General features: G+C 38.4%; 1 protein-coding gene across 15 annotated transcripts in view; it reads right to left on the bottom strand.

Annotated features, from left to right (window-relative positions):
* Nucleotides 1-12,924, bottom strand: part of HELZ (helicase with zinc finger) — a 135,682-nt gene extending 122,758 nt beyond the window's left edge. For 3 of the 15 annotated variants that reach the window (XM_087886990.1, XM_087886988.1, XM_087886989.1), the window contains exon 1: nucleotides 12,783-12,860. Coding sequence is in view for 4 of the 15 variants with exons in the window: in XM_034412643.3 (XP_034268534.2) it covers nucleotides 7,743-7,769 (27 nt within the window). In the remaining 11 variants the exon portion in view is untranslated. Of the gene's footprint in view, nucleotides 1-7,742; nucleotides 7,838-10,034; nucleotides 10,172-12,782 lie in introns of those variants that run through there. The other 12 variants (XM_034412646.3, XM_087886982.1, XM_087886984.1 and 9 more) reach the window with 7 other exon arrangements.
* Between the last annotated feature and the right edge of the window lie 1,083 nt (nucleotides 12,925-14,007).

Genomic DNA, 14,007 nt, shown 5'->3' with positions numbered 1-14,007 from the left:
AATAGCCTTCATCCTTTTGTATATTTATACAAAGTCAGCTTATTGCTCCCACAACTGGGTCCTCAATTTACCTACCTTAGAAAGGATGGAAGGCTGAGTCAACCTTGAGCCTGGCGAGTTTCGAGTAATTGCAGGCAGCTGGTGGGTTTCAGCAGGTTCTGACCAGTTCTGGAGAACCAATAGCGGAAATTGTGAGTAGTTCGGAGAACCGGTAAATACCACCTCTGACTGGCCCTGCCCCCATCTATTCTCTGCCTCCCGAGTCCCAGTTGATCGGGAGGAAATGGGGATTTTGCAGTAACCTTCCCCTGGAGTGGGGAGGGAATGGAGGTTTTACAGTATCCTTCCCCCGCTACGCCCACCAAGCCATGCCATGCCCACCAAGCCACATCCACAGAACCGGTAGTAAAAAAATTTGAAACCCACCACTGGTCCATATATTTTCTGATTGGTGTCTCAGCTCAATAATTTCTAGCAATGCTGATTTTTGAAGAAGAGGAGGACTGGTTTATAGAAGGAAAAGATCACTTTAATTTAATTTAATTTAATCATTTCATTTCATTCCATTCCATTCCATTCCATTCCATTCCATTCCATTCCATTTCATAATTTAATTTAATTTAATTTAATTTAATTTAATTTAATTTAATTTCCAATTTATATACCGCCCTTCTCCCTGAGGACTCAGGGCGGTGTACAGCCAAGATAAAAAACATAGAATACAAATATTAAAATTTAAAAATATATATAAATTTTGGCCCGAAAGTTAAAAAAATCATAAACTAATTAAAAGAATTTAAAAATTTCTTCTTAAGCCAACCCGGCTTGCTGGAAAAGATGGGTTTTCAGGGAACGACAGAAGGCATTGAGGTCATGGATTCTCCTTATCTCCGGGGGCAACTGATTCCAGAGGGTGGGAGCCCCCACAGAGAAGGCCCTCCCCCTGGGGGCCACCAGCCTACATTGTTTGGCTGATGGCACCCTGAGGAGGCCCTCTCTGTGGGAGCGCACGGGTCGATGGGAGGTCGTCGGTAGCAGCAGGCGGCCTCGCAGATAGCTAGGCCCTATGCCATGGAGCGCATACAGTATCAACCCCAGTAGGAATAGAAATAAATAATTATAGACAAGAAGATAGAAGAGACCATACAAAGGAAATAACTTCCAACTCAAAAAATGAATAGACACTCACTCCCTATTGAGCTCTACAGTCAAGAGGAAAGAGTTGAAAATGGCAAAGGATGAAATTCTTTAAAATTCCAACCAAAGAAATAAATGAAAATTCACACACACACGCCCTCCAGATCCTCAGAAGGGAAGGATTGAAAAGGCTAAAGGGATCGCTCCAATCGATGAAACAATAAAAATGGAAGGAAGAGCACATGTCCCATTGTCCCAGTCTTCCATGATGTGAAGGAGTAAGGAGGCATATGTTCCACTGAGGGAAGTGGTAAAGATTGTTACGGTCTGTTCATGTTCTTCTGAAGCAGAGGCTGAAGGGCCTAATCTGACAAATTGTCAGGCTCAAACATTAGGAGGCAATCAATTATCTTTGAAGCCAATAACAGCGGCAATGAGCAGGAGCAGATGATAGGCAAATAATATGGAGCCAGATATTGGCGGGTCACCCAGAAAAAGGGCATGCTGGCAACCTTGAATGACAAAGCAAAGGCAATCTGCTTGGCAGGGATGACAATGATCTAAATGAACAGTGCCCATAGCTGGAGCTACTTAGCAGTAGTTACCAGGACCTCGGTGTCCACTGTAAACAAGCCCCCAAAATCAGACCTACATTCCTGTATCTTTACTCTCGTCAGGGTTTATGACTCAAACTGGATTGTGGAATTCCTTTGTGTTTGAATCTTAGGCTGATACAGAACATTCTTGTTTCTCTGCCCCACCTCACCCCTTTTATCTGGACCTGCTTCCCATTAACTGCCAATCTTTTAACCCTAACTCTTGTTTGTTGTGGCTACAATTCTGGACTGTAAACCTCTGGGTTTTTTTCCCCCCTGGACTCTCTGCTTCAAGCTGCATTGGCATGGCTGGTGACAAGATCTCACTTTCCCTGGAGTTTGTGCCTGAGTGTTTAAGCTGAGCGTTCTACTCATGTTGTGTTCGTTGTCTGAATTACAATCCCATTATTAAACTAGTTGCAACTTGCTACTATATGAGTGCTCAGTCAAGAAAAGGATAAAGAGAAAAGGAGAGGTGGTGTAAGAATTGAAGCCAGTGAGGCAGGAATCACTGATTCTCATGCTTGAGACAGCCATATTGTAAACAAGGGACAGAAGGCAGAAGCCCTCAAAACTGAGCAGTTACACAGCAGTTGATTCAAAAAAGCAAGAAGAGCTCTAGAATGAAACCTGGAGACTAGCATATACAGACAGCATGATTCCACTATATTGTTAGACAGAATATTTCTTGATATTTGCGACTTCTTAATTTACCCTGCAGGAAATCTATACATCCAAACCTCTTGTGTCTGCTTGGGGCCACAAAACAGAGATAGTGTATAACTGCTTTACTGACTCTGAAATCCATCTTTGCCCCCAAAGCCTCCAAAACATTCAAAGATTCCTAGGAATACAGATTTAAAAACAGTGCCATAACAGAACACAAACAACATTAAACCTTCATAATCCACTTCCTATTCATCAGGATTGCTGGCCAAATGTATAACTATTCAAAATGCTGTAGAGATAACTGGAAAGTATTTTCTCTGGCTGGTGAAAAATTTCAGGTAGATTATTTTGTCATGGAATGCTCTATAACGGAATTACAAGCTTTAATTTTTATAGTACAGTCTAAGCTAATAAAACATTGGGAAGATTTTTATTCCAAGAAAAGTAATTCAATCTGTTACGGTACAAACAAAAATAAAAATGCAACCCAGCATATGTCACCAATATTTTTGTTGTGATCCCGAGACATCTGAAAGCATACTCCTGTAGAGAGATGTAATCATAGACATCTTCTACTTCCATAATAAAACTTTCTATGGAATGGGGGAAGGGCTGTCCATTTTTTATATAACTAAAGAAATCAATAATTTCCATATAAATTCAGTCCAAATGAGTACATACCTTCCACAATTATAGTTTCCCATAGAAGATTTAATGAGCCTTCATATATAAACTCGTGCATTGCTAAGACTGCAAAAGAGAAGCAGCTATTTATGAGCCAAGGTGGCACAGTGGTTAGAGTGCAGTACTGCAGGCTATTTCTGCTGGCTGCCAGCTACCTGCAATTTGGCAGTTCAAATCTCACCAGGCTCAAGGTTGACTCAGCCTTCCATGCTTCTGAGATGGGTAAAATGAGGACCCAGATTGTTGAGGGCAATATGCTGACTCGGTAAACTGCTTAGAGAGGGCTATAAAGCACTGTAAAGCGGTACATAAGTCTAAGTGCTATTGCTAGTGCTAATGAGTTCCTCTTAATTTTTCTAATCAATGTAATTATCGTTTTCTAAATGATGTAATCAAACAGTTATCATATACTATTTCATTTTTATCCATTTTTTAAAATTTTAATAAGTGTACCATGGGGGGGGGTTAATCTCAAGATCCCACTAATGTAGAAGAGCCTCTTATTACTTTGGAAGCAAAATCAGCAACAAAATGATTCGTAAGCACAATATAAAAAGGGCCAAACATGGCTGTTCCATAAAGAAACAATGCAGAAGAACCATCAAATCACAGAAAGCAGCAGTACTCAGTTACCAAACCCAAGAATTAATGGATATGAAGGATGAAGAATATAAGCACCTTTCATTCCATGATTATACATTTAGCTGCGAAGCTTGCAAGCTAATATCTTAACATAAAACTACCAGTACCTAAAAGACTTGGAATTATGCTATTTCATCTCAATAGCACACAAAATGTGGTAGGCACACCAATTACTGAGTAATACCTATTTTCATATATCTGGAGCAAATTTCTGTCTTAGTATCTTTGGACATGCGAACATCTGTAATTATTCCTTTCAGTTAAACTTTATACCTACATAAACAGGCAAGACTACTTAAAATCAGCATTACATAACAGTCAGTTCAATTTATTTTTAATATGAGAAGTGTTTCTGACAACGTCATTGGAAACATATGTAGCAGGATTTGATTTTGATCTCTTTAGGATATATTTGTTAGATGATTAATCAAGGGGTTTTTGTATTAAAACAGAGAGTACTCTTGGAGTTAATAAGACTTACAGAACAAACACTCTGCAGTACGTGAGTCCCTTAGTAATCCTCTGAAAATCTCTCTGCAAGGCTGAAGGCCCTCTGAGCAGCACAAAGGTGGTGCTGAAAAATTTGAGTCACCTTCAAGGAGCCTCTGCTGAATTAAAGACTCTTCTGCAACCAGAAGGCACTCTTATATTAATAAAAGAGCAAGTATCAATCCAGAAAGTTGCCTCCATTTAATATTAGTCAATGTATAACTTTTCATTGATATTTGTAGCTCAGGGTTGAGTTGTGAGGTCCTTGATGGTCTATCAGCTTGGTGGTTTTCTTGCATTTGTTTCATTACCAAACTAGATAATATTATCAGTGCTGAGTTTGGTAATGAAATATCTGCAAAAAAACCCAAAAAACCACAAGTTCAGGGAGCATCCAATGTGTAGAACTGGAATTATGTAGATAAAACCAAAGATTTATCATTATGGTTGCCTGCCCACGTTTTACACAAAGCATCATTCATTAATTCTGAAATCAAAATATTTTTATTAAGCTACTGCATCCTATTGATTTAATTAATTTAATTGCATCCCATTTAATTAATTATATTAAGAACGTTTTAAACAGGTCTTCAGGAATATAGATCCTTTTTAAAGTTACAATGCAATCTGAAATTCCAAGAGAAGCAAAAAGATTCCATTGTGGAAAGTAGTATCTGCTTTCTATAATTTTTGTTGTGTGCTACTGGCTGCCAAATTGGGTTTTTTTCTCTATTACTTTGATTATTTTTCACATAAAATTAAAGGTCTGGACTCTGAAAGTAGGAGAGCATCCCCATTCTTTTTCACCCAAGGAAAGAATTTCCAGGGACGAGAGTACAAACCCACAATAGTGATTTCGGATACTGTCCATTCTCAGTGTTAAAACTACATCTACAAATCTTGTGAATAAATATTCCATTACAGTCATCATGAATTCTGAAAAACTCTACTGCAGAGGGTAGTAACTTCCATCTACTTAAAAGCTGCATCAAACTTTTTCCCAGGAGGAGGACGGGGAGAAAGAGAAAGCTCAGACATAAGATGCACCAGATTTGAGTGATATGAACCAATCACATAAACAGTGTGATAACTATTTTTACTTGTATTACTTAGGGAAATTTTGAGCTAAGTCTCTCTCCCTTATGTGTGAAATGCAATAATGCATTTACATTCTGTTTTTTAATCAACCAAATGCAATTAAAGCGTAAGTGTTCAATTGTAATTTTTTTTTTGTTACCTATAAATGTATTTATTTGCTAAATATACAGCTTTTCTTACTAACAGTAGGTTTTAACCTACTGTAGTGCATCCACATACAAATTCCACTTAAATAATTATTGGTTTGTGTGTAGGCTTTTTCTTCTCCCTATTGTGTAGAATAAGGCTTGATGGCTCAGCGGTTAAAGACACACAGTTTGTCAGCTGAAGAACTGACAGCCCAGGTTCGAGACCTGAGCTTCGCGCAACTGGGTGAGCTCCCGTTACTTGCCCAGCTCCTACCCACCTAGCATTTTGAAAGCATGCAAATGTAAGTAGATTAATGGATACCACTTTGGTGGGAAGGTAACAGCGTTTCATATGTCTTTCGCATACAGCCATGCCATATGACCACAGAAGCATCTTCAGACATGTGGCTCCCTCGGCTAGGAAACAGAGATGAGCACTGTGCCCTAGAGTTAGACAAAACTGATAGGGAAACCTTTTATTCTGTAGAACCCTCTACTATCTGCTTACTTTGGCCAACAGAATCATATTAATTTCACCAATGTTAAAAAAAAAAACACATGCAATGCTCTCTTTTCCCTGCTGCCTTTACTGTTACTCCTTTAAGGTAGCAGGAAAAAGTAGTAGTACCCACCGTACTCAGTGCCCATAATGATCATTGAAACAAAAATATCGATAAAATTCTTTCCAACAACACTGTATGAGAGAGGATGATAACCATATAGCTGCATTACCTGAGAAGTGGAAGCGTGACATTTCAAACAGAAAAGATGTAATTTGTGATCATGCATTTTTACTAAAGTAAGATATTTCTCAGTGATAATTGAAGCTAGTCTTGATACCTCCTTGATCAAAGGCCTTAAATACTATTGGAAAACAATGGAAGAGAAATTCATCATAGTTAAGTCATTGTAGGACATAAATGGCTGGATAAAATAGGCTTTTGGCTTGATTCAGGAGGATTTTTCTTATATTCTTTATTTCCAGAACAAAACAGCAAGTATCTTAGAATATGTCCATGAAGCCATCCATTTGTTCCAAATATTTTTCTACTCCAATAGTACTTAAAAACCTGCTGAGGTTTTTTTTTGCGGATATTAATTCTCAAAGAAAATACTATAATTCATGCTCTTCCATGATCAACAAGAAACTTCAGCCTTGAATAACCAAACAATTATCGGACAGAGACAAGACATTAAATTTTAGTCTAAACATTAGGCAAAAAATCTCTCCACAACTCCAGAATGTCTGGTCAAAGGTAAATGCTTATCATGGTTTTTACATATGTTATGGGAGCAAATATAAGTTATGATATTCTAAAACTAAGTGCATTGCTAATTTTGAAACAGAAATTTTTATTTGATAGATTTCTATTTACCTAAGTAGGGAAATATGGATTTTTCCCCCCATTTTTAAAAAGAAAAAAAGTTATTAGGTATATAAGAAACTCAGAACATACTCTGTCATGCCTTGATTACTAAAGTTCATGTTCCTACCATTCTAAGATCAATTTTACATGGTTTCACATTAACTACAGTTGAAGGAGTAAATGAACAAACATGTCTCATACAACAGCAAATCAAGGCTGGCTTTGGCTTTCCAGCATCTCACACCTTTTGTTCAGTATCCCAACTGAACAATTCCTGGATTTTTAGAATTATTTTTTTAAAGTGTTTTTTTTAAAAAAATGACCAGTTAGTGTCAGGTATCTTGAAGAAATGTTCAGGTAGAGAGTATGACTGTTATGAAATGCCACTATTCTCAGACAAGGACTTGAAAATAATCTCTCAAATTGCTCAGATCTATTTTACCATTTGTATGATAGAGATAGTCCTTGATTTATAACCATTCATTTAGAGACCATTTGAAGTAACAACACTGAAAAAAAGTGACTTATGACTGTTTTTCATGCTTACAACCATTGTTAGCATCCCCATGGTTACATGATCAAAATCTGGATGTTTGGCAACTGGCATGTATTTTTGACAGCTGCAGTGTCCCAGGGTCAAGCGATCACCTTTTGCGACCTTCTGACAAGCAATAGAAACAGGGAATCCAGATTCACTTAACAACAGCAGAGATTCACTTAACAGCTGTGGCAAGAAAGATCATAAAATAGGGCAAAGCTCACTTGACAACTGTCTTGCTTAGCAAGATAAATTTTGGGCTCAATTGTGGTTGTAAATTGAGGACTATCTGTATGCCATATCATTACTTGGGATTGGAACTTACTATAATAGTATTTTATTTGGATTTATTTTAGTAACTGTTCTTAATTATTTTAGACTCCATTATACTTACTGTTTGTCTTTTATAGCACATATACATATATCTAGAAGGATGCAGTACCTCTTTTATTCAATATTTTGTTTGTATCTGGACTTACAGCTGTAATAAAATGGAATTGAACTGAATTATTATTTTCAAAAAGCATTTTTAGAAAAATGGCTGGGAGAATCAGATCCATGCAATATAAAACAGAGAACAATCTCCCCCCCTCCCCCCGCCTGTGTCTTTTCAGTACAAAATTCCAGAAAGGAGCAGACATGATGATGATGATATATGACCACGTCTTCCCTGCCACTTCTGATCCTTAGCTTTTACTCCTAAAAAATAGCTGCTGCCTAAAGATACATTAACCATCAGTCCAGGCTATTGGAACCAATATCTGAACCATGAGCTGGGCAAAATAACCATTAAACAATCTACACCTATAAATTGTGATTAAAGCACAGCAGTTAGACATACCGTTTCCTTAAAAAACAGTAAGTAATAACATCCTAGAAGAAAACATTAACATTGGAATACCATTTCTGAGGCTTTTCTTAAAAGATTATTTCAAGTGCAGACATACCATGACTCACTAGTCAAATGTAGGTGAAGTGAATTACTGACTCTTTATTTTACAACAAAACTTCTTATGTGTTACTCTGGGAATACAAAAGTGAGCAACTGTAAATATTTCTTTTAAAAAAAACACTGTATTTTCTCTTCTTTATTATGGTCACTGAAATGATATGGGAGAAAAGAAATATACTGATGATAAGATAGCTATATTTCCCAACCAACAGTGTTAGATGAGTTTCTGTTATTTTGGGGTGCTGAATAAGAATTATATATTAGGAAGAATATCATAGCAACACAATTAAAGGCAATATAAGCAAAATAACTTTACGGCGGCGGTCTCCAACCTTTCCAGCTTGGCGGACCGATGGTGGCCAGTGGGGGGAAGAGAGGTTGTGCATGCATGCTGCTTTCATAAATGCCGCTTTGTGTGCATGCACATGCTCACCTACCACTTTCACTGTCTGGTTCCAAACAGGCTGCAGCCCAACATTGGGGCCTGGACCGAAGGTTGGGGAACCCTGATTTATGGCACACAATCAGATTCGTCCATAGATTTACAATAAGACATGGCAAAAGTATGTAACTACAATTCTTAAAAATGTCCAGTAGTGAAACACTGGCTGAAAAATTTTACAGGATGTGCAAACCTATAAATAAAAATGAGCACATACACTAATTACACATGAACACATACAATAATTTTTATGTCAGGAAGGAACTGAAAAAACATAGATGCTAAAAATGATATAAAATGTGTGGGTTTTACAATACTCCTCTATATGCATTTTTCACCAAACTCATAAAAGTAATACCCCAATTGACCCTGATTGGTTAAGTAACATACACTTGTATACTAGTAAATATTTCCAGGTAAAATATTTGCCATGGACTGATGTGTTTGTGATTCTACCACAATCACTTGAATTAAGGAATACTATATGTAATCTTAAAAGTAGATTCATCACTCCCATGACTGACGAGAACAATGTTTTCAGCAAAATAGCTCTATTTAGCTTCCATTTTAACATTTCTAAAATTAGAAAAATATGAACTTTAAAAATTATTGTACATTAGAAATGCTTATCTTTCACATTATATATTAATTACTAAATCTCAAACAAGGATTTGGTTGGTAAGTTTTATTCAAGCTGAGTAATGACCATCATATGCCTGTTTCTAATTGGAAATCTTCCCCAGGCATATTAGATACTCCTTTCTTTAAAGAGAGGATTCCTAGAAACACTTAAATAGAAGTAGTCCTTGCTATATATACTGGGGTTTATTTCTTACCAGTGAGGATCTCAAATATGACTTGATTTTGGCCTAGTATCCTGTTTTAACCTAGATACTATGTTTTTTCAGCTGTGATGTATTACTTAGGATGATGTATGAATCTAACCATGTGAGCAGTAAGTGAATATAAAACTGTAGCTTTAGTTTACTCACAAATCCCATGAAATTACTAACCAAAGGGTAACAACTTAAAAAATATTATTCTTTATAAACTGTTCTTTGTAATAAACAGAACACATTGTCTCTGTGGGAATTCACAAGTTAAAAGAAGCTGGGCGTTTAGTACTTTTTATTTCTTTCAAAGTAAACATATTTGAGCCATAAAATCTTTGGGCCTCATTTTCTTTTTTTCTGAGATGTATTCAGAACTTATTGTTATCACAAAGCAAACAAGAGATCTTCCTGGTAAGTTTATTGAGTAACTGCAGTTGGATTACTCTCACCCAAACCTACCTCACATTCTTACTGCAATGGCAGAGGTTGGTGAGTGAGAAGGAAGAGCCTGAGGTCCTAAAGCAGGATATAAATCTCTAAATAAATAAATAGCAGAAGTGGCATCTCTTAAAATGGTCCTGTATTTTCTTATGCTGAAGAAAAGAAGAGGTAATAAAATATTTAGCACCTGCAATGTACTTCTGTGTATGTTCAAAAACCTCACGAATGAATTATATTCTTCAAAATCCTTACACCAATCATCTGAATTAGATCAATATTAATATAAGCAGCCACAATCTGATGCCATCTTCCAGATAATTTTGAGTTCCACAACTATATGACAGTAATTATGTTTCACTGTATATGAATTTGTTGCATTATTGCATGTTTTCTCCATAAATTTAACAAATTTGCATCTAGAAAAAATGTCAAGTAAGATCGTTTATACAACCAGATTTGCAAATGTTAAGGGCTTTAGATTTATAAAATGTATTAGCAATAGTACAATCATTATCAAATGTTAGATTATGGAAGATATTTGGGTTGGTAACCTGCTATAAATATCAAAGAAAAAAGCTGTATTGTGCTAAATGACCTGGAAATAGACCATTTACCACAAAAACATAAACTCACTACTAGTCTCCTCAGTTTTAAATCTGGAACTTTTGCAAACTTTTTTAAGCCTACATTTTCTTAAAATTCTATACCTATTATGAGCAAATTCAAAATAACCAAAGTTTTAAGCCTTTTCTTTCTTCTAATACAAGATAACTTATTTTAAGAATTACGCGCGCACACACACACAATACTCCCCATAGATTTCTTATAATTTTAAGTTGAATAATGTAACATATACTTTTTGCTGTCTTTACATTTCCTTTTAATTAAAAAAACTATTGTTTCCAAAACAATAATTACACTATGCTAAACACATTTACTCAAAATATTAAATTAATTGTTATGTATTTTCAGTTAAGTGTGAATGGCAGCCTCAATAAAACTGTATTTTTTATTTTATTTATGCTGTAAAAAAATCTGGAAAAATTTTCTGTTTTAAATCATAATTGAACAAGTTGAAAAGATAATGCTTAAATTCTTAGTTTCTGTAGTGCAGGTTTCAATCAATCCATGAATCTGATGACTTAGGTTAAGATCCATGAAAGCTTACACAATAATATATATGTTGGTCTTTAAGTACCATTGTGTATTTACTGTGAGAAGTTGAATGATATCAACCATATCACTGAAGATATTGAGTTTCAAATATTAAGGCCATTTTTTCTAATTTGATTGCAATATGGATGCCTATTCTTTCAAGCTTTGGCTCTACAACTTGTAATATCATCTTAATGAAACTTAATTACTACTTATAAATTGCTTTGCACAAAACGTTAAGCTTGTACACCAAAAAAAAAAAAATTCCTCTACATATTGTGAAACTATATGCTTTTAAAACCATGTCCAAAAGACAAATTCCAAAAAACCCTGATTTTTAAGACATTTTCTTTGCACTTGCATTTTCGTCAACGTATTTAATATATTGATATAAAAGCACATACCTGCATAAATAGGCACACTGATATTTCAATCAAAATACTGATATAAAAGTATATTAAAAGTTATGGTTTTGATATTTATTATACACTAAATATAAAAACAGTAACTTTAAGGGATGAACGGATACATTCTTTTCTGATTCCCTCTGCAATTAACCACAGTATAGTGCTGTTTTTGCAACTGCTTTTAAACATTAACTTTTCCAGATTATCTTGCTTAGGACCCTAAAAAGAAATTCTAAAGCTGTGATCACCAATCTGAGCAGTTCCTTCCCAACTCAAGCGATGTCTCCAAAATGTTCGATTTCCCCCCCACACACTCATAATAATAATAATAATAATAATAATAATAATAATAATAATAATAATAAAATTCTCTACTCATAATTTAATTCCAACTTCAGGAACCCAGAAGTTGTTGCTTCACAGAATGGGGGGATGATAAATACCTACGTGACCGCTTCTTGGTGGCGAGAGGGGAGGGGATCTTTCCATTTATAAACGTTAAAAGAGTTGTTTGTTGCTAAACCTCACAAAAGCCCAGAGACGATTCTCGAGGAATTCGCTTTTCCTACCGCCCGCCCTGTAAAAAGCTTCCTCCTTCGCCCGCCTCGCAAGAGGCAAGTCTCAGACTTGGCTTCAAAAATAAGAGAGAGAGAGGGGGAGGAGGGGTGAAAAAAAAAAGGGGGGGGGAATCAAAAATACACACTCACACTCACACACACACCGAGGCCAGCCTTCCAAGGGTGGGTTTTTGCGCCTCTTGCCTCCAAAGCCTTGAAGGAATCGCCCGCCTGCTTTAGTAGTGAAGGAGCCGAATATCCGCCTTCCATCGCAACCGACCGACCCCGCTCTTCACATACATACACACACAAATACACAAATACACACACCCCGAAGCAGTTTCGTGCCCAGGACCCCGGCGGCGCCTCCTCGTAAACAGCCCAGCCGCCACCCGCCGCCTTCTCCCCGGGCTGCGACTTCTGCAAGGCCCCTCCGCAGGCACAGGGCCCTCTCCGGCCAGCCCCGATCGCGCTCCGCCGGGGACGGAGAAATCTTCCCCCTTAATCCCGAGGGACCCCACCCTCGCACCCCCGACGCTTCCCAGCCGGCTTCGGAAGGCTTCTCACCCCGGTCCCAGCCTCGGCGGAGATTTCCCCTTCGTCCCCTTCGTTTTTCCCAGCCAGCGAATAGGGAAGTCCTGACTTACCTGTCATTACTTTCTACGCCATCTTGGATCCACTTGTCAACGTCCTCCCAAAGCATTGTGGGTAAAAAAGTGTCTTCTTTTCCTCCCCTTCTTCCCCCCCCCCACCTCCGCCCCCCCCTCCCGCGCGCGCTTCGCCGCCCCTTTCCTCGTCCCACCCACTCCCCCCTCCTCCGCCCTCCTCCCTCCTCCTCTCCCCTCGCGCGCCCGGATCGGACGGAGCGAAGGGAAAACTTAAAAGAGGGAGGAAAGTGGCGGCCGGATGGATCTCTGTGGCGAAAGGCGGCGGGTGTTCGGGTGGTTTGCGTCCCCAGCAGTGGGAATTTAAAAGAGTGGGTGGAAGACAAGATGGTTGGTAGGCTCAAATGATCAAAAGGGCCTGGAGATTAAACCATATGAAGAACGGTTTCTGGAATTGGGTATGGCCAGTCTAGAGAAAAGAAGGATTATGGGGGGGACACACATGATAGCAGTATTCCAATATTTGAGGGGCTGCCACAAAGAAGAGGAGGTCAAGTTATTCTCCAAAGCACCAGAGAGCAGGACGAGAAATAATGGTTGGAAACTAAACAAGGAGAGAAGCAACCTGGAATTAAGGAGAAACTTCCTAACAATGAGGACAATGAACCAGTGGAATAGCTTGCCTTCAGAAGTTGTGGGTGCTCCATCATTGGAGGTTTTAAGAAAAGATTAGACCAGGGGTCTCCAACCTTGGCAACCTTAAACCTGCAGGACTTCAACTCCCAGAATTCCCCAGCCAGCAATGCTGCTGGGGAATTCTGGGAGTTGAAGTCCGCCAAGCTTAAAAGTTGTCAACGTTGGAGACCCGTGAACTAGACAGTCACTTCTCTGAAATGGTATAAATCCTTAATGGTAAACCTATGGCACGCGTGCCACAGATGGCACACGGAGCCATATCAGTGGGCATGTGAGCTCAGCTCCCTCTGGGGGGGTGGGAAAGGCCATTTTCGCCCTTCCCAGGCTCCTAGAAAGGCTCTGGAGCCTGGGGGGAGTGAGAAACGGGCCTTCTGGTCCCACTGGAAATCGGCAAACGGGCCATTTTTGCCCTCCCCAGGCTCTTAGAAAGCCTCTGGAGGCTGGGGAGGGTGAAAAACGGGCCTTCCGTGCCATCACATGCCAAAAGCAGGGGGGGTCACGCATGCATGTGCAGGAGGACAGCGCATAGAATTATGGGTGTGGGCATGTGAGGGTGGAAGGCAAGATGATA

The sequence above is a fragment of the Pantherophis guttatus genome, chromosome 2 (assembly GCF_059756535.1).
Source record: "Pantherophis guttatus breed Tessera chromosome 2, ASM5975653v1, whole genome shotgun sequence".
NCBI classification, from domain to species: domain Eukaryota; kingdom Metazoa; phylum Chordata; class Lepidosauria; order Squamata; family Colubridae; genus Pantherophis; species Pantherophis guttatus.
The sequence above is the reverse complement of the archived record's forward strand: the minus strand, read 5'-3'. Positions and strand labels throughout refer to the sequence as shown.